The sequence below is a fragment of the Myxine glutinosa genome, chromosome 5 (assembly GCF_964187855.1).
Source record: "Myxine glutinosa chromosome 5, kmMyxGlut1.1, whole genome shotgun sequence".
Taxonomy (NCBI): Eukaryota; Metazoa; Chordata; class Myxini; order Myxiniformes; family Myxinidae; genus Myxine; species Myxine glutinosa.
In genome coordinates this window covers 171,141,808-171,168,377 of record NC_136265.1, presented here as the reverse complement: position 1 = coordinate 171,168,377, position 26,570 = coordinate 171,141,808, and the positions used below count along the sequence as shown (strand labels likewise).

General features: G+C 43.5%; 1 protein-coding gene across 2 annotated transcripts in view; it reads left to right on the top strand.

Annotated features, from left to right (window-relative positions):
• Positions 1-26,105, top strand: part of ENGASE (endo-beta-N-acetylglucosaminidase) — a 96,263-nt gene extending 70,158 nt beyond the window's left edge. For both annotated transcript variants that reach the window (XM_068115567.2, XM_068115566.2), the window contains exons 6-13: positions 9,510-9,675; positions 9,821-9,924; positions 11,367-11,475; positions 21,983-22,401; positions 23,762-23,910; positions 24,112-24,211; positions 24,310-24,421; positions 25,027-26,105. In XM_068115567.2, coding sequence (XP_067971668.1) covers positions 9,510-9,675; positions 9,821-9,924; positions 11,367-11,475; positions 21,983-22,401; positions 23,762-23,910; positions 24,112-24,211; positions 24,310-24,421; positions 25,027-25,425 — 1,558 coding nt within the window. In that variant the 3' untranslated portion in view covers positions 25,426-26,105. The remainder of the gene's footprint in view (positions 1-9,509; positions 9,676-9,820; positions 9,925-11,366; positions 11,476-21,982; positions 22,402-23,761; positions 23,911-24,111; positions 24,212-24,309; positions 24,422-25,026) is intronic.
• Positions 26,106-26,570: the final 465 nt, after the last annotated feature.

Here is a 26,570-nt window from a genome sequence, read left to right as displayed (position 1 = left end):
TGCGCAATTTGCATTTATGTTTATTTAAATTATACAATGGACTACAAAATGTAAATGTTTCATGATATTTGTTATATTATATCACCTTTATCTTTCAATATTGTTGAAATGAAGATCAAATAGCTGTATGTTGAAATATGTTGAAAAAGTCAAAACTTTACATGGGGTGTACTTACTTTTTCACGTGACTGTATTGCGCTCGCCTCACCAAGCGTCATTACTGAGGAACAGGCTTATTTTAGCTGAGGATAATGACTGTACCCGAGTTGCTGTGTTGTCATGATTTACACCAATCATAATACAAACAATTATTTTGCACAAATGTATTTGTTGTGTTTGTGATATTACATTTTTATAAGCAATTTAGGTTGAATGTTTTTTTTTTCAAGAAAGAACCCCTCAGCACATACATAGGGTAGGGGTAGGTGCAGACTGGAAGTTTGGGACGATTACACCTCACCACCACGTAATTCAAGACACCAACACCAAGTAATTTAAAACACCTCACAGCCATAAAACACGTAATAAAAACACCTCACCACCACAAAATTTAAAACACCTCACCACCATGAAATTGAAAGCACCTCCCAGCCATAAAGCACGAAATTAAAAACACCTCACCACCACGAAATTGAAAACACCTCACAGCCATAAAGCACGAAATAAAAACACCTTACAGCCACGAAATTAAAAACACCTCACCACCATGTCATTTAAAAACACCTCACCACCAAGTAATTAAAAACACCTCACCACCACGAAATTAAAAACACCTCACAGCCATAAAACACGTAATAAAAACACCTTACAGCCACGAAATTAAAAACACCTCACCACCATGTCATTTAAAAACACCTCACCACCAAGTAATTCAAAACACCTCACCACCAAGTAATTCAAAACACCTCACCACCAAGTAATTCAAAACACCTCATCACCAACTAATTAAAAACTCATCACCACCACATAATTAAAAACACCTCATCACCACATAATTATAAATAACTCACCACCACATAATTCAAAACACCTCACCACCACGTAATTCAAAACACCTCACCACCATGTTATTTAAAAACACCTCACCACCACGTCATTTAAAAACACCTCACCACCACATAATTCAAAATACCTCACCACCACATGATTCAAAACCACCGCAACGTTGATAAAAACACTTCACAACCACAGAAACAAAGGTTTGAGGGAGTCGTTAAGTGACAACACAGACACTGCCCAGATGTGTAGATATCTATCTATAATTCCAGTAATCTCTGTGTGTATGTATGTATGTATGTATGTATGTATGTATGTATGTATGTCTGTGACCGCTGTTTCTCGACAACCACGGGTCCGATATACTTTAAACTTGCCAGGTATATTGCTGGGGACCCGAGGATGTGCCTTTTCAAGGTTTGAAATTAATCGGACAAGTAGTTACCGAGCTATGTCCAAAAAACGATTCAACCAATCAGAGAGCAGCGAGCTATCACGTGTGCCGAACGTGGCGAACAGACTCTGCCTCGGACGGCACATTTGAGAGCGTATTCATTTATTTCACGTTGGCAAACTATGTTGGCGTTAAACTATGTTTTAAAACTAATTAAAACTAATTTGCGATTCATCGTAACTGCGATTTGCGACCTTCCGGACAGTGAAGACTTCACTTCCGGCAGCCAATCACAGAATGAGCCGAGCCGAGCGCGTGCGCCATTACGGTTCGTAATTCGATTTCTTCCGGAGAAAATAATAATTTCTCGATTTCTTATGCGCATTATTTCTCCCAATTCAGTCAGAGCGAAGGGCGGAAGCGAAGAGCGTTGTTTTTTTTGTTTACGGGCGTACGGACGGGGTAGAGCGTACGGGTAGCGTTTTTTTTTTTTTTTGGCAAGGAACGGGCACCCACGTACGGGCATGCCCTAGTACAGATAAATGACTGTACCCGAGTTGCCGTTTTGTCATGGTTTAAACCAATCATAATTCAAACAATTATTTTGCACAAATGTATTTGTAATTTTCGTGATATCACATTTTATAAACAATTGAAGTTGAAAACTTAAGTTGAAAAAAAAAATTTCCCCCCCCCAAAAAAAAGAGAAAAAAAAGAACATTTTTCAAAAAATATACCCTTAGGACATACCGACGGGAGAGTTATGTGCATACCAGAAGTTTGGTAGGATTTCCCAAAAGTTTGAGAAAGTAGTTCAGTGACAACACAAGACATCACAACAATGACACTGCACAGATATATATATATATATATATATATATATATATATATATATATATATATATATATATATATATATATATATATATATATTGTTACAGAATCGGACGACGGCACTCCCCTTACCGAGGGGGGTTTAATCCCCGTGTCGTTATACTGGCCGTCTCTGTTCCTGGACCCACCCTGCTCCTTTGTGGGATAGGATTGGCCAAGGTGATTGGTCAGGGGATTCCCGGACACCTCCGCCAATCCCTCCACAAAGCAGGTGGGTGGCCCCGCTCGAATCCCGGACAAGATGGTATTTTGCCGAGCGGTTTAGCAGTCCGGAATCCGAGCCGTTAGCAAAGACTAACCCAATTGTAAGCGGTTCGACCAAAATCGCGCCACAGGAACTCAATGGAGAAATCACGAAAGTGGTCAGATGAGAAAGAAAGCCAAGGTAAGGAGGAACAGGTATTTATTAATTATGTACAATAACCCAAAGAAAGAGAAGAAACGAACGTAATTTACAGAAAAAGAAGAAGACACAGTGCAATCCTTATACAAGCTTACTTACTCCTAGGGACAAGACAAAACAAGACAAACTCACGTACACGAATGGGGGTTCTCAGGCAGGAATAAATGGAGGGATGAGAAGGTTCAGGTGGTCCACAGAACGGGTGACAGGGAGGTCCGAGGATCGCGGCACGACGTCGAGGTTCGCATGCACGCACTTGTTCTTTTGTTCAGAGTGCTGGTTGGTATCGTGAGCAGGGCGTGCCGATTCTCATTCGCCTTGCGCTCCTTGTCATGCGTCTCTCTCCCGTTCAGCTGGATCACGCATCTCCTGTGAAAAAGGCTTGCGCGTGCGCTTATATCGCGCGTGGCGCGCTGAAGCCGCCAACTCCGATGCCACGCCTATCGGTTTGCTCACCTCGGCGCTGGTTGGCTGGCGAGGGCTCTTTGGCTCCACCTTGGGTGACGAGGTGGGCCACGCCCGCGATCCCACGGCTCCTCCCCTCCTCTTGGCCTCGTGTGCAATGGAGTCTTGCGGGGAAAATGATGTGAATGAAAACCGCCCAATGCAACAGCGGCTGGCAGTTAGGAGGCCACGGCGATATTGTAAGGGATCCTATCTTATTTGATTTGATGCAACGTAGAGTCAATTATTGGACACACAGCCTTATCTGGAACACAGAATAACGATATAACTATAGATAGGTCCTATGATTTGCTACGTGGTGTGATGGACTAACTAGGGGACGACCTTTGATCTTACCAATGGATGGAGGTAGTTACAAAGAATTATTATTTACAGAGGGTGATATTTACAACAATTACACCAAGTGCACGGTTTCCCAAATCCGTTACAATATATATATATATATATATATATATATATAAATAAATAAATATATATATATATATATATATATATATATATATATATATATATATATATATATATATATATATATATATATATATATATATATATATATTCTCTACCAGTTTGTTTGTCTGTTCGTTCAGGGCTTTAAAATCAAATTGCTGCCATTTTGTTTGTTCTGTATAGGTCTGAGGTTTCATGAGCCTCTTTTGTAAGGCTCACGCTTTGACTCCCTCACGGCTTCATCGTAACTCTAATTCGCCATCTGATTTCATTTTTCATAGTTACTAAGATGGCTTAAGACCTGGTTGCAGCAAAAGGGAAGGAAATCGATTAAATATTGGCGGTTTTAGACAAAAATGCATTTTAATCACCGTTTTAAATATCTCTGATTTGGATTTGATGCGGGGAGTGGAGAGAGAGGTGGGGAGTCGACAAGAGTGAGAGCGGGGGGTGGGGGGAGGAGTAGAGAGAGAAGAGGAGTGGAGGGAGGGTGAGGGGCAGAAGGAGAGGAGAGGGGATAGGGAAAGAGTTGAGGTTGTTAAGTCAAATTTTATATTACGTGGAATTTGAACGGGTCCCTGCAAGGGAATTAGTTATTTATTATTACTTGGTAAAAGTACAGTGACTGAAAACTGGAGTTGGGGACCTAACTGTTGTCTAATTTTTTTTCATGTTTCCGAGGTATAATAATGAATTTACTGTATTTAAGGTGAGATAACGTTTACAACTATATAATTAAACAATACTTTGAAAAACTTTGTAAGTAATAAATGGAATATGTGGACCAACAATAGAATAACTAGAACGGCACTCAACTAGAACGGAATAAGTAGTTTCGTCCAAATCCATCTACAACTTTTATAAATATCATGTTATATATTGCTTTTCGCCCGATTTGCCAATGGTGAAGAATCACTTTAAAAATTCTTCCAGCCGGATCCAGATCTGGATCTTCACCAAAATTGAATCGATTCTTCCTTGTCACGCACACAACGTGTCCACCAAGTTTCGTCCAAATGTGTCCAACTTTTTGAGATATCCTGCTATATATCGTTTTTGGCTCTATCTCCCAATGGTGAAGAATCACTAAAAATTCTAGTAGCCGGATCCGAATCCGGATCTTCACCAAAATCTAATAATTTCGTCATTCTCAAATACACTACCTCTGTCAAATTTCGTCTGAATCCATCCAGAACTTTTTGAGATATCTTGTTCACAGACAGACAGACAAACAGCCAAACAGACAGGGGTGAAAACATAACCTCCATCCACCCTTGGTGGCGGAGGTAAATAAATATGTGTTCATAACGTTTGGTTTTAAGCAATTTTTAATAAACTGTAAAGCTAAGCATTTTTAATGGTTTTAAGTTTAAAAATGGATAACATAAGTAATGCAGTCGTGGCAGGTTTGGTGTGCAATGTGTGCAGAGACCGGGGGAGGTGGGGCGTACATCCAATGTATTGTGAGGCATTCATTGTACATCTTCCATCCATGATTCGCTGGACTTGGGCACTGATTGAGGTGTCAAGACATCGACGATAAATCGCACACTGATAAGCGGCTCTTAATGTGTGCTGTCTCAGGCAATCTCTGTTTGGTGGGAGAGCTTCATCTCTTCAACGTTTTATCTTGAACAGATTGTAACGAGCTTCGTTTACATCATGGCATTGTGGCTGATTGTAGAGATTGCAAACAAAATCTTCCAGACCAGAGAAAATGTCATCACATGGAATCCAGTCAACGCCAAGCTGCCCGAATATTTGCACGGCTGCCGGAGACTTCAACAGGAGACGCAATGCCTTTAGTTTTCCCTTTCCTTTGAAGGAATTGACACTGTCACACTCGATGAAGGCATGTTGTCCTAGAATGGGTAATACCATTTGCTTACCTCGCGTAACATTTCCGATGGTATCCGAGATCAGGTTTCTGAGTGGAATCCTTAATCGTAGCAGTGACTTCAATGGCAATTTTTCACTCCTCGCCATCCAGGTTTTCCCGTGTTTAACACATTGACAATGTTTTTGAAAACTGATGTCAGAAATCGGTATCATAGGGCCATTTTCAGCCGGCACAATGTGCAAACAACACCCAGTGGGGGCCGCCATATTGGATCAAGGAAGCATAAGATGGGTGTCGCCCTACAGTCGGATTGTCGTTGATTGGTCAATCAGTCAATACAGTCAATCAACTGTCGTTGATTGGCTACTCGCCACGGTCACGTGGCAGCTGACCACAATTTTTCGGGGGTTTTTCTCATTAAGGGAAGACTCCAGACCCCAAATATATTTTTTAGTTAAATGCTTCTACATAATCTTTGATCAGTACATAACATCATCTAAAAAAAAAATCAACCTACGAAGTCGTTTCCTTGTAATCCGACCTTAAAAGCGCCAGTAATAGAACATCGACGAAAACGCTTCTGCAAATCTTAGACCACGTGCCCATGCATAGTATGACGTCACACGAGGTGATCGGGGAAGCCGGAAATTCTTTGCAAATGGTTTACAATACAATACAATAGTGTGGAGTGTTTCTATTCTAGTTATATTGTCCTGCATATCGGATTCTAAATGGTTTATAGTTGTGTTTTGTACGGGTGCAGCAAAGTCTCGGAGCCTTTTGTGCGAACACTGCATGAATTCCCGAAGGATGTTGCCAGTAATAACACTTGGAAGAGGTTTGTCCGACGAACTCGAGCACGATGGAAAGGTCCGACAAAGTCGACGAGGCTTTGCAGTGAACATTTTGAACCAGAGTGCTATGTCAACTTTTTGGCTTGGAGTATGGGACAGTGGGACACGCTGCCAGACTAGATTTGAAGCCTTTGCAAATCCCATCCAAATATCCAGAGGGTACCTGTAGGACACTTGCTTCGCCAGCCACCACGTCAAAGAATTTAACGCCGTCTACTTCGATGATGATGATGTCGCCCACTCAGGCCACTGGTGCCGACACTGAATTTGCGATGCCTACCGTCTTGCCCCAGGCCCAGACTGCATGTTCCACGCCGACTTTGAAGAGACCTCGAATGCGAGTGCACTGTCACTGTGTGTCCCCAAAGACACTTGCAATGCATAGGCCTAGGCCTACACTAAATCGTAAATGACGTTTGTCATATATAAAATGTGGGCTATCCTTCCCCCCCCCCCCCCCCCCCTCCCGGGATGCGAGCATAATTGTTTATGTATCGACTTATTTCGGGGTCTCGCGGAACATGCCTGCTATAAATATAAATAAATTGGCCAAAATTCTACGAAACGCCGACGTACAGTGACGAGTGCATTTGTACACAACACTCTAGCTGCAGCCTGCGTGTCTGTGGCTACGCCATGATACAGGCACAAGGCGATCGGGTTTTTACCGTTTTATCGATCAAACAAAGTCACTACTGCAATAACACTCGCTTGATATAAATATTCCTCGCATATTTAACCGAAACTATCAACAAGTAGGCTAGCCCAACACGTACCAGTAATCTAAATCTGCGAGCCGTTCAGCATCATCTTCGTCGTTTTCCACTTCGACCTCCATATTGGCCTCTGGATCATCGTCGGCGTAATCCGGCTCAAAGTCAAACTGATATGGTTGAACACCAAATTCTCTCCGTTCTATATCAAATTCTTCTACAATACTTTCCTCAGCCTCCGATACGTATTCATCGGCTGAAAAGTCCGACAGATCGGAGGAAATATCGAGCGATTCGGAGTCAGAAACTTCTTCTTCGGCCATGTCTGCCATGTTTATGCACTGTGTGCACCGCGATCAGCTGAGATCTATACCTTGTGTGACGTCACAGTGACGTCACAGTGACGTCACAAGGATTCCAGAACTAGCTTCTTTTTTTTTTAATCGTGCCTTTTTAAAAACGCATTTTACGACTAATTTAGCGTCGAATTTTTTTTCTTTTTAAAAATTAAACATTATCTAATTCTAAAGATTTAAATAATTAAAATTTTTTTTGGGTCTGGAGTCTTCCTTTAATGTGCTAGTAGAAACGCGAGAATACTGGTGATTCCTAATCTCAACATCATAAAGTACATCTGGTGTGAAAATTGGGTTCCCTAAAAAAAATTGCATCGAGATGGCAGCCTAGCGATTTTGGCCCACTTGCTATAATTGGTTCACGAGTTATCAAGTGACCGCTATTTGCGTCATGTGTGTGCATCTGTCTGTGTGTGTGTCTGTGTGTGTGTCTGTCTGTCCGCAGCATAACTACCCGATGATATCATCCGATCTTAATGAAACTTTGGTGGGAGGTTGATATGATCGAGTTGTGTCCTGCCTAGAGTGGGCGTGTTGCGCCCATTGTGGGCGGAGCCACGCCCGAAAAAGATGTCTTTTTAGGGGGTAATCGAGTTCAAGCTACATCTTCTCCGAGGGGTTTGGTGGAATCTGACGGGTTTCGATATTTGGTTAGGCCAATGTCATGTATCTAGCCCCACCGAGCTCGATTTTTCATTTTTCTTTTTTTTTCATTGTTTTATTTATTTATTTATTTTTCATTTAATTTTTCACCGAATTTTCGCTATAGTGTAGCTAACTAACCTCATAACTGATTATACATTATTTTCTATCTCATTTCAAGGTCAGTAACCTTCGTTTTGACATTTCCGGGCCTGGCCTGTCCGGGCCTGTTTCGGTTATAGTCCGTCCTTTGTCATTGAATACCGCTCGCTCGTGAACCATCGTCGTCTCCTGACTTGTGTAGTTTATTTTTAATTGATACAAGATTGAGGTTTATGGAAGAGCGATGTAACAGAGGGGTGAATTGACAGTGGGTCAACAGTTGGACAATAAGCAAGGTGATGAACAAAGATAAAAGAGGAGTGGAGAGGGGGGAACTCATAGTCAGGTTCACTATGTTTTTTCGTTCAAAATTTTGGTAGATTAGCAAAACTATACATTTTTGGAATATTCAGGGCATGAGGAATCCAAAAATTAATGTTGACATTTGCGTAGACACCTTTGCGAAAATGACACTCAGGACAGTGATGAAGATCTGTAAAAGCATATTCCTGAACGGTATAGACCTCGTAGATCCTGTGTATAGGACTTATAGTTCAATCTGATACTAACAAGGCTGCTTTCTTGCTTTATAAACCCATACCTATAACTTCAAAGGACTTGCAATATCATGTATTATGTAATAGTTATATCACAAATATAAAGACAATGGTTTTCAATTACCTTTGTTTGTTGCTTTTCTATAATCCTGAGCACTATTTTGAGGCCTTTATTGGATTCCTTGACCCAGAAAACATAGGATTAGCATATTTAATTAAGTCTCTAGGTTGACTAGAAGCCGAGATCGCGGAAAATATGTATTTTATGGCGGCCATTTTCAAAATCCAAAATGGCGGCCATGCAGGTGTCTGTGCAAATGCCAACATTGATTTTCAGATTCTCCATGTTCTGAAGATTCCAAAAATGTACAGGTTTGCTAATCCCAAATTTTTGAAAGAAATTATATTTGTTAACATAGTGAACCTGACTATCTTCATCACTGTCCTGAGTGTCATTTTCGCAAAGGTGTCTACGCAAATGTAAACATTAATTTTTGGATTCCTCATGCTCTGAATATTCCAAAAATGTATCGTTCTGCTAATCTACCAAAATTTTGAACGAAATTATATTTGTTAACATAGTGAACCTGACTATCAGTAACTTGCGAGGGTTTGAAGGTTTAATGGGGTGCGAAGTATTGCAGGTAGGGATGGCCGTGCACTACCTGCTTTTGAAGCCCTGAGGGAAACGGTGCTAATGAACCACATTTGGAATATGAAGATGATTTAGGATACAAGTGTGCTTTATGTATATCTGTACATTTATGCCTGTTATAAACTGTTGTTTTGGAGTATAGTAAAGACTGAGATAATTCTCCAAATCTTCCACTTGTGAAAACTTAGGGTGTTTCTGGAATCCTGTGATGGCTTCTTTGTGAACTACAACTGGACCCGTGAAGGACTTCGGCGTACCCGTGAGCTTGCTGGTGATCGGTGGAACGACGTCTATGTTGGGGTTGATGTATTTGGACGGAATTGTCCTGGTGGTGGCGGATGGTCTACACATGTGGTAAATGAATGCACGATTATGATTGTTGCTTTATTTTTGTAGTTCTTCAAAATAAATAGAAGGTTGATGAACACTTGTGCTAAATAAGGAAGTTTTTCTTCAGTTTGTGTTAAACTGATATTTCTGTATTTGCGTCTCCACCAAGGCAATAGCCATGATCCGTGAAGTCGGGCTTTCAACAGCTATTTTTGCTCCGGGCTGGGTCCATGAAGTTTTAGGCACAGAAGACTTTCATGAAAACCAGCTGAGGTGAGAAGATTTGCATCATTTATAAAACGTATTGTTGCGGAACGGCCAGAAGGGGGTAATGGGTGTAAGATAGACCGAGTCATGTCATGAATAAACATGTATCATAAGTGTGTGGTTTCTGTGTAAAATGATAGGACGTGTCGAAGTGTGTTCAGAAGCCTATAAAAGTGGCCCTCCCTTCTGTAATGTGTCTTAACACCCTCCAACCATTCCTCCCCTATTAATCCTGTCAATAGTTCCCTTTGTAATCTGTCTTTGTGTCTACTTTAATAAATCATTTCAAGCTACGTAAGTCAGCAAATCCCTCCCCTTCCCCCCTCCCCCCCCCCCCACCCCACCTCAAAGAAGGTGAAAGACAGGGCCTTGCGACTGTGCATAAGGTGAGAGCCATGAAGGAACTGGTAGTCTCATGTATGCACTAGAGGCACTCATTCAAAAACTCAAGCAGGGCAGGGGGAAGTGGAGATTTGAGTTCCAGTTTAGTGGAATTCAGAGAACGGACATTCGGGTTGAGACCCGTGGAGCCCAGTGAGTTGGAGATAGAAAAGTGCAAGCTGGACGATAGAGAGGGTTTCAAGGCACACACACACACACACACACACACACACACACACACACACACACACACACACACACACACACACACTAAACCTTGAGGACAACACTATGAGTGTTGGGCAGGTAATAGCATGTGTGTTGCGTTGGCCCAGATCCCAGACGTGATCCAGCCTGTCATCTTTCTCCTGCCATGACCACTGCCGCCAATGTGACCTACCAAACAAGCATCTCATAGGGACAAAGTTATTTCTGTCCTGTGATCTATCTCTGTCTTTCGTCCATGTGAATAATTGGGCCCTAAGATATTTGGCATGTAAGCCGTCAAGATCTCATGGGTGCAGGGAAATTGTTATTCGAGATATTATTATTGTCATTGCGTTTTGTTTCTTCTTCTTCCCTCCCCTTTATTCCAAAATAAATCGTGTTTTTTCCCCACTGGCGTGTCGGCTTGTTGTGAGGTTCAAATTGGGAGCGGTAATTAACGACGTGGTCAGCGCAAGGATTGGTGCAAAAAGTCCTCGTTAGGAGGTTTAAAATGCAGTGGTTCAGCCCCCATCGTTAGATAGGGAACTGGTTTTCGACAACAAATCTTGTTGGAATTTCTGTACGCCAGCAACTGAAGCAAATTTCTGTTTGGCTTTCCTGGCATAAAGCATACAGCCTCCGAGGATCATCCAACACTAAATTGGTGATCGTCTGGGTGGAAGATTTGACCACATGTCCACCCACGATCCACCATTACAATAGTGGCAGAAACGTGCCATCTGCAGATAGTTTTTTCCTTTTTTTTTTTGATGTTAACGATGTATCATTCACTTTTAACACGATATGCACTGAAATCTTTTTTTATGTCGTTCTTGGTTTATCTCCATTTGCTGTTTCAGGTTCTGGAACTTCATCGATGAGTACCTTCCCACACACAGCATCTCGACGTTGCCCTTGGTAACTACATTCTGCCAGGGTCATGGAAAACATCTGTACTTCAATGGAGAGGTGTGATTTGTGGGGAGAAGTGGTTGACATGGAGGGTTGTCAAATGCAGGCTAAAAGTGCTCTTTTTATTTTTATTTCTACCTTTTAGCAAGCATAAGTTGTATTAAGTGGGAGCGTTGCCATGGGATTGTGACGTTTTTGTGACGTGACGAGGAATGTGACAAGGTTGAATGTTCAGTCGATTATTCTGCCTTCGGAAAGGTGCAATTGAAGTTAATGTATTGCAGGTTTGATTATGATGCACTACCCGAGACGCTGGGGACCCAAACGTTTGGCAGCCATTTTGTTTGAAATGTTTATACTGCACAGTAATACCCCGGCCTACGTCATTAATTGGTTCCATAAGCCGTGACGTAACTCGGTTTTTGACGTAAACCGGGCGTAATGTCTTAAAAATGCCTTAAAATGAAGACAAATACCGTAATTCGTAAAACTAGAGTAAATAACTGGAGGAGGCTGCGGCTTCACCCTGAACCTTTGCCGCTCCCCGTCGGGAGTCCTTCCGTTGTTTTCTATCGGTCGGGTCTTCTCCTCGAACGGGGTGACCGGCACGGACGTGTCGACCGTGAGCTGGCTTGTGTGCCGATTGGCTCCGCGGCACGCTTCACCACGGCGTGCTTTACCCAACGTGTCCGAGCAGTTTCACCGGTGGTCGTGTCGTGTCGTCTGTGACGAACGAACGAGCTCAGGGTTCCGTGAACCCGGCCGCCCCGGGGATCGACGCTTGCCTCCGAGTCGTAGGCGTGCCCCGTCTTTCCTCAAGCGGTCGAAGTTGCTTGCTTCTTTATTTTTGGACGATGCGATATACGCAGAAACGACGACGTACAGGCAGGCATTTGCAAATCCATGCACATGTGCACATGCACACGTCGATCGGTTCTTTTCAAGGATATGCATCAAGGGTATCTACTTGGTATATCCACTACAAAAGTGCAGCCGCACAGCTCAGGGTTCCTGCACACTCCCCTCAACAAAGGATATGGGTCCATGGGTGGGGAGGAAAGACAAAGCAGAGGTTAGCGGGGGAAAGGGCGCAAGGGTACACGTCAAAACAAGGTAATGCAACATGAGGGGTGCGGGAGAGCGAGCGGAGAAAGCTCGTCCCTAGCCGTTCGTCACCCCCCATGTCAGCCTACACTACCCTTGCCCCTCCCCGTATTTACACTTTACAAATTCCATCTCTACCGTCTTGTCTCTTCTATCCCCCTTTATGCCAAATTCGTTTCCAATCCCTCCCAAGAAGGAAGAGATGGAATAAACACAATGTCTCACCCATGTCAGGATGCGTCTTTCATTCCAAATCATCTGCAAAAGCTGGTGTGGAGTCCTGTCACCTTGGTGAGTGTATGTGGATGGTGTGAAGAGATTTCATCCTAACTATCCTTCTAATTGACATTAACTCTTTAAACTACCCGGGGTCTTTCCCTGCCAATCAATTGGCCTCTTTACACTATGTGGTTCTAAAAACCAATTCCCATTGACCCACCCTGTGGTGCCCTACCAAATTTGGGGTCTCACTCCCCCCTTTTTTCTATCTGTGCCTTCGCACAATTTCGGGGCTGTTAGGGATGTGTGGCTTAGGATGTGTGGATCTTAGGGATATGTGGCTCTACCAGCAGGTCCTACTTACCTGCGCACCTCTGCCACTGAAGTCGCCACCCGAGCTTGCCTAGCTCCTTCAACTACCCTAACTCGGGGAAGGCCCTCCTGGCTCTCTCACCCCTCTGATGCCCTCTCTGGCATTGGGCTACCCGGGTCCTCTCTTAGGATCATCGGCCCCACTGAACTCTGCACTGAACGCTACCTGGCTCCCAGAGCCTACCTGCGGCCTCACCTGGCCGACAGACTACCAGTGGCGGAGTGCCCATTTAACCATACTCACTAATTAAGCCCACAAGCCCAGCCATTCCACTCACTCATGCACCCCTCAAAGCAACAACATGCTACTCCCTGCACCACAGATGTAAATTTCCAAACAATTTACCTACTCCCTCTACCTAACTTTAAACTACTCTCCCCGGGTATTCGTGAAGGGGTCCATCCTCCCCCATCCACTCCTTCGCACCATGCACTCCACACCACTCAATCCACACTACTCACTCCACACACCATTTATTCCCACACACCAAGTATTCTCTCCATTTATCCACTTGCACCCCATGCAAGTCAATCACTCAACACCATTACACATGCCCTCAATACACCACTCATACACTTTCTCCGGTCATCCCAGACCAATGCCTCATTTCACCAAGCCCAAGAGGCACCCACAATTACACACACACAGCATCATCTAACTAACTACTTCCCTCTAATACTTGTGCTTTCCCTGTCTTCCCTTATACTAAGCACTTCCCTCGTCATTAACATCCTTCTAATCTGACTACGTCCCCTCTACCTGTATCAATGTCTCTACTTAAATCTCGGTCTCCTATTGTCATCCTTCTAAATCCCTAACAATATCCTAGCCCGCCCTCGGCTAGTTCACACTGCCAAACCCCATAAATCTACTGCTCCTTTGCCCCAACGTGAGGGATGGTAGAGCTACCATCCCTCTACATCGGACACTATCTCCCACTATCACCCCCCAGTCCTCTCGCACTATGAGCCCCCGTCATTGGAGGTACTGGGTCCTGCCTATATATATATATATATATATATATACAGTATACAAACGTATACTGTACGTCCAAGCCGGCATCGTCATGTTTCGCCGTTGCCACGTTACGTTGGTTGTTTTACACAGTAGAGGAACCTTTACACAGTAAAGGAATAATCACAAAAATACCAGCGAAAGGCAAAGCAAGCACGCGACCGTAGCACAGGACAAAATGCATATGGCGTCGCCTTTGTTTTGAATGAGAACCAGCAGTTACACGTACGTATACTGTACGTACATTTTAAAATATTTTTAATGTGCTTTTTATTGTATTTTAAATTGTTTCGATCGTTAAAACATCAGCGTTAAAACAACGATCAACGATCGTTAAAACGTTAAAACATCCAATTGTTTAAATTGTTTAATTTTTTTCACGTCCGTAGGAGTGACGTAAAGTCGCACATAATGACGTTCGCTGAACTGAAATTTACTCGAGAAGAGTGGCGTAAAGTCGGATTTGACGTAGGTCGAAATGGCGTAAAACGGGGTATGACTGTATTTGAAATTCTTTTGACTTTACTGAAATGTTCGACAATAGTTATTGTCTTTATTATAATTGGCTAAGGTTGTTGACTTTGGACACCTATCTTCTTCAGGGCACTGCTCCCTATGCTCCATTCTGTGGTATCATAGGTTTCCTGGCGATTTTCCCTTTGGCCATTGACAATTGGAGACTACCCCTGGCAAGAGTCTTGTTTTACCACTTATCCTTCCAGTGCAGCAGGCTAAATCACTAGCCTGCTGCACTGGAAGGTATGTCTCTTGGTATGTCTTGGTATACCATCCTTCTAGGTATGTCTCTTGACATACCGCATCAATCCAAATGTGGGAAAGCCTCACTTCCAAAGTGGTTCTCCCATCATAGGGCTTCCTTGAAAAACTGCCTCTTTTAAGCCTGGAAAGTTACACCTTCAGATGATATACGTAGTGCTTATGTGGCTTCCTGCAACAACTGCAAGCACATCATCTCCACAACTAAAGCTGCCTTTCTCAAACTGGCCTTCACATCGTCTTTGGCCAAGTGCATCTGCACCAACTCCTGTCTTTTCCTCATCTCTGGGACCCTGGTGGCTCCATTTCCAGCTCTCCTAAATCCAAAGCCAACATCTTTGCCTCTCAGTTTGCAGTGAACTCTACTCTGGATGACTCTAAAATAATTCCTGGTTTTCCTAAATCCAACTCCCATATGCCGGTCACCAAATTTCCACTTGCAAAGTTCACTAGACTTTGCTCTCCTTTGTCACCGAGAAAGACAATGGTTCAGATGCCATTCCTGCTATTGTCCTCAAACACTGTTCTTTTTTTTCCTTTTGTTTGTATACAAGATCAAGGCTCGTGTATTGAGCTAACATTGATCACAAAAAGACAAACTGACACATAAAACATATGCTAAAGGCAGTGGGAGAACAAGATGGAGAGCAGGGACACTGGGAGATCTGTGGGAGGGAGAGGGCTTGGGGGGAGGAGGCATGCGAGGGGGGGGGGGGGCGGGAGAGGTTAAAAAAAAACAACACATGGACACTGCTAGGACTTCCAGGAAAGAAGTCTGTATTTCAAAAAAAGTGGATTTGGGGTGAATTAACTGGGGTAGAAAAGATCAAGGTTTTGGATGGGGGAAGACAAGAGATGGTGGTGAACAGCTGTTTTAAAGACCTGGAGGGAGGAGTGGGATTGAAGAGAGTGAGGGAGTTTGTTCCAGAGGTGGGAGAAAAGAAGAATGAAAGAGTGGAGGTGAATAGAGAGTCTTGATTTTGGCAGTTTAACCAGAAGAGGGTTGCTGGCAGATCTTGTGCGACCTGTAGGGATATTTGGGGGACAGCACAGAGAGAGCAGGGGAAGCAAGGCTGGAGAGGAGTCGGTAGAAGACAAAGACCACCAACCTGCCTGCGGTGAGTGAGTGAGAGGCCCTCGGAGTTAGCATCATCGCGGGAGATTCCAATGATTCTGAAAGCTTTGGTTTCAACAGCGTGAAGCCGAGCTAGGTGTGAGGCAGGAGCACAAGCCCAGAGGGGGGAACAGTATTCCATTGAGCTGCGGATGAAAGCCTTGTATGTGGTGAGGAGCTCAGGTGTGCCAAGGAAGGACTTCACACGATGGAGGATGCCCAGTCTTCGACTGGCTTTGGAGGCCAGCTCGGAAATGTTGTTTTTCCCAGGAAAGATCATGGCAGATAGTGAGATCCAAAAGCTTGAGTGACAGAACTTCTTGAAGAGGATTGTTGAGAAAGTAGATGGGAGGGTTGTCCAATTTGTCTTTTTGGAGAGACAGAGAGAGTGTGAGATTTGTCAGGATTGAAAGACATGTTCCACTTGTTTGACCAGTCTGTGATTTTGTCCAGGTCTGCAGAGAGTGAGGAGGCTGCAGACTGCCGATCTTAGGGATGAGGTATGGAGCGCCAGGGAGTGGAGTCATCAGCAAAGAGATAGAGAGGAGATTTTCCAGAGAGTCGGAGAGATCATTGACGAAGACCAGAAAAAGCACAGGGCCCAGAACACTGCCTTGGGGAACTCCAGCCGGAACAGGAAGGGGAGATGAGAGAAAACCATTCAGGGCCACACATTGACCACGACCAGAGAGTAAGTCCGCAAGCCATGCGTGGGGATTTCCATGGATACCATAAGAGGAGAGTTTGGTGAGCAGGGCGGGGTGCCAGACCATATCGAAGGCACGTGATATGTCAAGGGAGACAGCTCTGATTTCCTGTTTGGCATTTAGGACCTCCATCCATTGTTGAGACAACAGAAGGAGCATGTCCAGAGTCGAATGACCTGGTCTGAATCCAAATTGATGATCCGAGATCAAGGATTTGACGTCAGAAGCGATGATTGATTCCATGACCTTGCTGATTATTGGGAGCAAGCTGAACTAACTTGCTGGCTCACTTGCTGGACTCACTCACTTGCATGACCTTGCTGATTATCACAGTTCTCCCGAACTCACTCCTATTTTCCTCAAGCTCTTCACCCTCTCCGACTGTACTGGTATTTGCCCATCCTCCTGGAAGCACACCGATGTCTGCCCTGTCCTGGAAATGAGTGACAGGTCAGATCTCTCCAATTACCATCTAATTACCTTGACCTCCAATATCCCCAAAATCATGGAGTCTCTCATCAATAAACAACTTTCAACCCATTTCAAATCCAATTCACTTCATCAATCACCTCCTCACAGCTACTAACACGAACAACTCTGTCCATTCCTTTTCTGATGACTCCACTCCCCACTCCTTCAACAATTGTAAATCTCAGTAGGCCTACACCTCCTGCCCATTTTGCTTCCGATTGACTTTCACCTGTTGTCTCCATCAGTCCTGATCTAATTCTCATCCTCCAATGTGTCTCCAACAACCTTGTATCTTTGTATCTGTCCTTTATCGGCCCAATACTCAAACCCTCCGTACACATAGCAAGATCAACACAGTCACCCCTTCTCTTATTTCCAGCTCTTGACTCCAGCCGTCCTTTTCTATTAATATACTGTACTCATTGTCACCATCTCCAGCAATCTTTCTTGGCTGCTTCTCATTCTCAATATTGCCAAATTTGCCTCTAAGAAACTTTGTTTTCCTCATCAAAACGAGCAATTACTTCAACTCCCATCAACTTCTCACCCTCTACAAATTGCAAGTCTGACCAGTGATGGAATACTGCTCCGATGTCTGGAGTAGCGCTGCTCCTTCAGTCATCTGTATTCTGGATCACGTCCAAGCCAGGGCTGTCCGACTGATTAACGATCCTATTTTATCTAACCATCTCCAACCAGGTCGCATGGTCAACATCTGCATCAACAACATTAACAACATCTGCCGCATGGTCGTTTGGTCGGCGACTAAACCGACGACCCTCACTGGGCTTGCCAGTGGGGAGGGTGACTGTGACACCCTGCAGGACTAAAAACAATACCTGATAAAGGGTGGATGAGCTCTCTTCAGGAGCCAAGGGCCATTCAGTAGGGAGATGGTGTCTCCTAAAAATAACCCATCTGGTTGGACCGGTTTTTTTAGATCGTAGGTTGTGGACAGCAACCGCTCAGGGTCGTACTACCGTTCAGACTTAGAAGCGTTACAGTGGTGCCGGAACCATCTTACACTCTCCATGTCAGGATTGCTGGTCTTACTTTCTGTATTGCTGGTCTTTCAAACTACAACTACCGGGCTGGCTTCAACCTTTCTCACAAACAAACATCATACACTTTTCATCATACACTTTTCATCATACACTTTTCATCCTACACTTTTCATCATTCACTTTTCATCATTCACTTTCATCATTCACTTTTCATCATACACTTTCCATCGTACACTTTCCATCGTACACTTTCCATCATACACTTTCCATCGTACACTTTCCATCGTACACTTTCCATCATACACTTTCCATCGTACACTTTCCATCGTACACTTTCCATCGGACACTTTCCATCGGACACTTTCCATCGGACACTTTCCATCGGACACTTTCCATCAGACACTTTCCATCGGACACTTTCCATACAGTTTTCATCATACACTTTCACCCCACACCTTTACATTGTCTTTTATTTATTTATTTATTTTTTCCTTTTTATTTCTTTTTTTTTGCGCTACCGGTTTTGCCGGCGAGGTTGTGTTTTCTTCCGAGGTCTCCACACTCTCCTTCTTTATTTTCTTCAACCTCTTTACTAGATAAATAGGTCTTTACTAGATAGATAGATCAACTCTTCTTAACTAGATAGCTAAACCCAGATACACCCAGATAGCTGATAGTACACCCAGATAGCTGTTGCCAGTGTTATTAGTTACCTCTGCCACCAAAGGTGGCCGGAGGTTATGTTTTTACCTCTGTCTGTCTGTCTGTCCGTGAACAGGATATCTCAAAAAGTTGTGGATGGATTCGGATGAAATTTGGTGGAGATGTAGTGTGTGTGACAAGGACGAAATGATTAGCTTTTTATATATTTTCTAAGTGAATCTTGACCATTGAGAGATGGGGTTAAAATCGATATACAGTGCGTATCAAAAAAAAGGTAATCCGAATTCAAGGGATTAATATGCAAAGGGTTAATATGCAAAGGTTATTTCGTTTGACAATTTACATGTGGTTTAACAATTATGAGGAGATCGTCAGCTTTCCATTGATGCCTTTCATACATCATTGCTGTCACACATGACTGAGTACATGTTCATTGAAAATGACAAGTTCAAATCGCATTTTTACAAGTTTGGCTAATCGGTGCAAGACAGTTTGAAATGGACGCATTACTTGTCGACTGCCAAGTTGATTATGTAAAATTGTTAAGCTGGTCTGGTAATCGTCGGTTGCGTCATCCTTTGTTTAAGATGGGCCTACAGTGTATGGGTTTAGAGACAGTCTGAGTCATTGAAAAGATGGTTCAACTTACGACTGAACAGCAGACCTTCGTGGTTACAACCTTTCACCAAACTGGACGTTTGCAGCGAACTCATGATGCGTTCAGGGAATGTTTCCCAGAACGGGAGCCTTCAGCAGCCAAAACCATCTGGGCGAATGTTAGAAAATACCAAGAGCATGGCACTAGCCTCAACCGCAACAAGGGGAATTCTGGTAGGAGGCGCACTGGGCGATCGGAAATGAACATTGCAGCAGAAAGGCAGCAAGTTTTGTAGCATCCTCGGGATACCAGCGCAAGACGAAATGGGACGGGATTGCCTTTGGCAACATTCAACCGAATCACAAGATTGGACCTCCACCAACATCCGTATCGGATTCACATCCGGCATCAACTTACGCCAGGGGATTTTTCCAGGAGGCTGGTGCTTGCCGGATGGTTGATAGCACATTGCGAAGCAGATGTCAATTTCCTGCGGTATCTCGTTATTGGCGACGAAGCTGCTTTCGCCATGGACGGCAAGGTCAATACCCATAATGTACTTGAATATGCACCGACATGACAACCCCCGGAATTTAATTTTGACACCAACATGAATCGACAAAAGTGGGCTGTTTGTTTGGGACTTTGTGGAAGTGGTCAGGTGATCGGACCATTTTTCTTTCAAAGGAATGTCAATGGCAACAGGTATCTGCAGATGATCAATGATGAAGTTTTACCGCAGCTGGAGGAGAACTTTGAGCGACAGGTTCGTGGTGTCTTTGGATATCTCTGGTGTGCCCAAGACGGCGCCCCAGCACATCGTCTTATCGCTGTCCGAGATCGACTGAGGGAACTCTTTGGAGACCGAGTCATCGCCCTCAACCATGCAGTGGAATGGCCACCAAGATCACCTGACCTCACACCATGTGATTATTTCCTTTGGGGACATTTAAACAACAAGGTGTTCGTAACCCCTCCTCATGATCTTGACGAATTGCAGGGCCGTATTCGACATGAAGTGGATGCTTTGCGCAATGACCCGGCTGTGATGAGACGAGCAGTTCAGGCTTTGTGTTGAAAGGGGAGGTGGACATGTTGAAGGTGTGGGTGCATAAAGGCCACATTCCTGAGAAAAGTTCACATCTGACGTTCATTTTGCACCAATTATCCTGACTTGCATCGATTAGCCAAACTTGTAAAAATGCGATTTGAACTTGTAATTTTCAATGAACATGTACTCGGTCATGTGTGACAGCAATGACGCGTGGAAGGTATCAATGGAAAGCTGAGGATCTCCTCTTAATTAGTAAACCACATGTAAATTGCCAAAATAAATAACCTTTGCATATGATCCCCTTGAATTCGAATTACCTTTTTTTTGATACGCACTTTATATAGTACGATATTTCAAAAAGTCGTGGACGAGTTATGACAAAACTTGGTTGATGAGTTGGGTTGGTGACAACAACAAGGCGATTAGATTTTGGTTCAGGTCCAAATCCGACCTATTGGTCGGGGATAGAAACCATAGACTGTTCAGCTTGGCGGAGGTATGTGCTCTACCGAGTGCTATTCTTGTTATGTTTTTGTATTTAGTTATACTATTACATAGGAGCGGCATGGGGAGTCGTGTTATTATCCATATTATTATTATTGCCAATTATTATTGCTATTACTTATGTTAGATCAGGTAATTGAAAAGATCAGACTGTGCCTCACTATTCTAAATTCCTGATACAATTTACTTCCGTAATGGTGTCTGGGGGGGGGGGGAGGAAGGGGGGGGGAGGAAGGGGGGGGGGAGGCGGGGACAGATGGGTGGGGGTGATATCACAAGTTACAAAACTCCTTCGGGTGGGCGGATATTGTTTTTAACATTAATATTATGCTATTCTCATAAGTGTTATTACTTGGGGGGGGGGGTGAGGGGGGGTCACAGAAAACCCCCTTGGCAAAGAAACCCCCTTGGGGAGTGGGGGGGGGGGGAATTAATTCACTACAACCTTCATTGTGTGACCATTAATCCTCCTGTCAAGTTTGGTGTAGCTTGGATAAGTAATGACCGAATGTGTCGTGGACAAAAATTGTCAGACAGACAGACCCCAAATTGCGTATTTTAGTACGATATGAATAAAATGTATTTCGGCCAATCGCACAATAAATAACCGCTTGGCCTACATGGATGATGTTTACTCCACCAAAAATATATTTGAAAGGGTGTGGGTGACATGGGAATATTTTCGAGGTTTTTAATTTAATGGGTTTCAGTTAGTATTATTAGTCCCCTACCTGTTTCACCAGAGGGGACTATAGGTTTGCTCATAAACTTCACTTTATTCAATCCATCCTAAATATTTGTATTCCAAAGGAAATATAACACATTGGATTTATATGACTTGTCATTTTGAAGAAAAAATGCTGTTTTGGCCTTTTGGCTAAAATGAAGTGTATAATGTGTTGCATTGCCTTAAACCCTTTTTGCACTATTCTAATCTCCAAACCTATGCAACCTTCACCCAGATAGAGAAAACCGGCCCTTGGCACAACCTCAGTGCCCAGCAAGTGCAGCCACTCTATGTAGATACCAGACCAGAGGCCTCGGACAGACCGAGTGACCGTACAACAGCGTGTGGTGAAAAAAATGCCACAGAGGCCACAGATATTGTGGCCGGTGGGACAAGTCACATGCCACCTCAGACCCACGGTCCCGGGGCGACGGCAGAGCGAGGTGCACGAGGAAAGGATCGGGATGACGACAGCACAGCCACAGAGTTGGAATCTATTTTCAGAGGTATGAAAATACCTGGGCGTGTTCAACACGTTGAAAATGATGGCAGCTGGGTACGTCTACGGAGTTGCAGTGATGACGCCTTCACTGGCGGGTGCTCTTTGCTTATGGAGGGTCAGCTCGGACGAGACACCAGACATCTGGCAGCGAAGTGAGGAAAGAAACTTACAGTTGGTTTTATGACTGCCATTTGGTTGCTTTTGGTAGAGTTTTGCAGTTCAGATAAACCATTTTTAAGGCAACTAAACGCTATCCTTTAATATTCAATCCGCATGGACGAGACAATATGCATGAATTCCTCGTATTTTTTATTAAATCAACGGCTCAAAATGGAGACCGGTGATTTGTTTTTCCCGCAAAAGCTGACGTAAGCACGGCCTATTGAGCAGAGACGAGGGGATACAACCAGGCAGGGAAACATTTGCTTGCTTTCTATACTTTATATTCTTCCTGTCTCATTTGCTTGCATCATGGACATTTTCCCAAGATTGAAATTGTTGTACAGAAACTTTGAGCACTTGCTCTAAAATGCAGTGTGCAGATCACAGATATTATTTGAGGATGGCAGATTTATTAACTTTGGTTTGATTTGCAAAGGAGTAGAAGAGACTATAAACTGTCCAGGTGATTGGGCTATCCATGCTACCTGCGGATCCCACTGCTTCTTTCCAATTGTGGTTCGTTACCCTAGCTAAGTTGTAAATTCTTGCCATCTGATTCTTTGGCCATTGTAATAACCGTTAATAAGTTGAAACTAATATATTTGAGGTCATGCACTTTGAGATCATACAATGTATCCTGCCATGCACTTTGAGAGTCCATGTTTTCATTACCCCCATCAATCCAAACTGTCATTGTATTGCCTTGTACCCAAAAATGGGAAAATCCTGAATTTTAAACCTTTCGATGTGACTTGGGGCACAGCAATTCTTTATTGTGATGAATAATAACTGTTAAAACAGATACACTACTCACAATAAGTTAGGGATATTGGCAGGTTCTTCGGTGTGGTTGATTTTGTGTTTTAATTATGTTGAAAAAAGTTGTTGGTCCTAATTCTATGGTTATTAATGAGTGTGAAAAAACACAGCATTCTTGATTTCAATAACCTAACCCTAACCCCTATAAAAAAAATAAACTCACTCCCACAATATCCCTAACTTATTGTGAGTAGTGTATTTGAAGACTGCTCTCTTCACCAAGATTTCTGCCACTCATAAAACCATTAAAATGGCAGTCACATGACCACATGGCATCACTTGTATGAGGCATATTCTATGTATTGCTCATTGCAATTGCTTTTTTATTTATATTTTTACATGCGATCATAAATGTTTGCACAAGGTGCAGGTATTTCGGAGATCAAAGTTACTGCCATTTTGGGGAATTTGTAGATGATTCATCTTCTCCACACCCCATACCCCCTTCCTTTTTACCAAAAATTCCCATATACTCACCTGCTGTTCCCCCTCCCTCTCCCCCAAATCCCCCCTCTCCCCACCTACACTCAGATTATTGCGGTTGTCTGTTCCTGCTCCTGACACGACATTGCTGATGTATGTCTATAAAGTCGACCAGGGGACTGGGGTCACACTGGGCTTGAACGTCACAACCTTGGATGATGACATTTGTCGACTGGAAAGCGTATTCACGTTGCAAGGTCAGGCTCAAGCTGCTGGTGCTGGAAACCTCAATGTGTTTTTGGAGCTGTCGTTTCTCCTCTTGAGTTAGCTTAATTGGAATAGTGTATGCTCTTCATGAGCTAGTGAAGTTGATGTAGAAGGCTGATTTTGCTGTCGCAATATGCCAAGTTAAGAATGCATTTTGTTTTGGTGACCATTTTGTGTGTACATGCGTCCAGGGGTCACACACTGGCCAACATCCTTGGACAATGGAGATAAGATTGGCCAAGACCTGCTGGATAAATGTGGCGGGAAGGTCGGAAACAATTGGACACTCAGGTTGTGGAATAAATCCATGGACTTGTCTGAAAAACCTTACTTCATTGCCAATATTCTGAAACCTTAGCAAGATATAAGGGGTTATTTGTGTATTGCAGGTGTTATCAGCTCCGGGTTCAAAATTGTACACTGCAGGACATCTTTCTGACAGCCAATAAGGAAAAAGGCAGTCACGGAGGCAATTTCCGCTTCCGGGTTGGGGAACTTAAGGTGAAGCACACGCATCGGTCTACACCAATGGCTTGTTTTTTTAATCTGTAAACTTCCCCCCAAACGCACACAGAGCTATGAGTAAACGGTAGAGAAAGCTTTCCACCGGGTGAGGACTTTTGCTCCTACCCTCCATTTCTCACCACCCATCCCCTTCTTCCTTTCCTCAAATGTAATTTTTCTAGATTCACTCTTTCCCACTTTGCATACATAATGTGTAGATGGTAGAAGAGGGGAAAGAAAAATGTGGAAGACAAGGAAACTATTTTGTGTGGAAACCGATTCACACCAGTTAAGTTTGAGTTGGAAATGTAAAATTAAAATTCACCCACGACATATTTACTGCAATAATGTTGTTCTTGATTGTACTTCGAATGTTATCTCTGGGTACTGTATTTGGAAAGCCCTGGTGGTGGCTTCCTGCTTAACCCTGTTGCTGAATTGTTACCAGAAATTGTGGGCATCTTTAATGAAAAGCTGTGACGTTGATAATCATCACAACTCGCAAATTGCAACCATATATATTTGGAGTCTTATCAACAGTTTTTCACTTAACATTATCAATACTTCAGTGATGTGTTAACAAATTGTTTTCCGCCAACCAGGTGCTGAATGCAGAATCGCTGAGAGAGCCTTTGCCCACGATCTCGCGTGTAAATGTGCGGGATGTATCATGGAGTGAGGAACGGGTGCAAGGCTTTGCTCCAAGGCTGCTCCTTTCTGCCAAGCTGCACTGGTCCCTCGGTAGGCAAGCCGTTTCTTGCTTCCGTGTTCTCTGCCGTGCTGGAGAGAGCCCCCCGACTCTGCTGGGCCATGCCTACGCCCCTGCATTCCATGTGCTCGATCTCGAGGTGCCGATGCCAGCCTCGTCAAACTCTTTGATGCTGGAGTTCTTGGTGCAGCCAGTTTCTCTTGAGGGGTTTGTTGGTTCTCTTGATGGTGCTGTACGCTACACCTTGGATTACTGCAGCCCAAACCAAAATACTTGCATTATACAAGGCTAGGACTTGGTTGGGTTCAGATTGGGCTGGCAGGATAGCTTAGAGGTATACATACTTGCCTCTGAGCCTGCTAGTCTGGGTTTGAATCTCGTTTCAGCAACAAACTGTCATTCCTCGTCTCGCAGGCATTCATCAATGTGTGCCGTCCCTTGCATGGACGTTAAACGGGAGTCCTGTCTGCCAGCATTAGTTGGTGGACGTGAAAGATCCCACGGTGTTCTTTGTGGAGAATAGGCAAGTTTATTGCCTGCACCTTGGTCAAATTCCAAATTCCTGCTCTAACCTAAAGAGAGGGTACTGCGTCAGTGGCACAGCCATGCCCCCTCCTCTCCTCACTCCTTCAGCCAATGATGTTACTTGCAGCCATTTGCTGCATCCAAAAGATGAAGTGCTCAGGGTGTCTTCTTCTGGTGGCAATTATTTTATTAATATTTCAAATATATATTTCTCCTATTTAACCAAAAACGATGAGATATTTTCTTATGTACTATGCAAGTAAAACTTGAGATTAATTGTGCTGTGTGTCTGTCCTTGTCCCTTTGCTTTGTCTGGCCCCTACTCTGCCCCTTCTCTCACTTTCTTTTCTCACTTTCATGAACGTTGGTGTCTGTTGGTTTAATACAAACCTAAATGCATTACATGTGTTACTTTAAAGAGGAAAATATATTGGTTAAAAAAAGACAGTTAAGGTTTTCAGTTTCATTTCATCTTCAGTGCAGTGGAAAAGGGACAGGCTTATTTAAACTTAAATACAATGCCTGAATCATGGATTTTATCCCCTGAAAACCAGTAATATTATTTTACCATCAGAGGTATCCATTAATGTCGTGGGTTTAATAAGCACCTCGTCTCAACTCGGACAGTTTACAAGAGATTTATTAACTATAGATAAAATTAATACATGCATGGAAGATGCTGAAGTGGCGTGTAGGACAGTAACGCCAGCATGGATGACATCACAGTCATTACAATCATGCACAGCCCGCACCAACATCTCAGGCAGCACCAACCCAAATTCAGCTTAATATACTTTCCACGAGGGACAGGATAACTCATAATACCGCTCCAAGTTGACAATAAGCCTCATTCTGAGAGAATGCTTTGCCAAGGCCAAACATGGGATATGGTCAACAGTTGATACTTTAGTC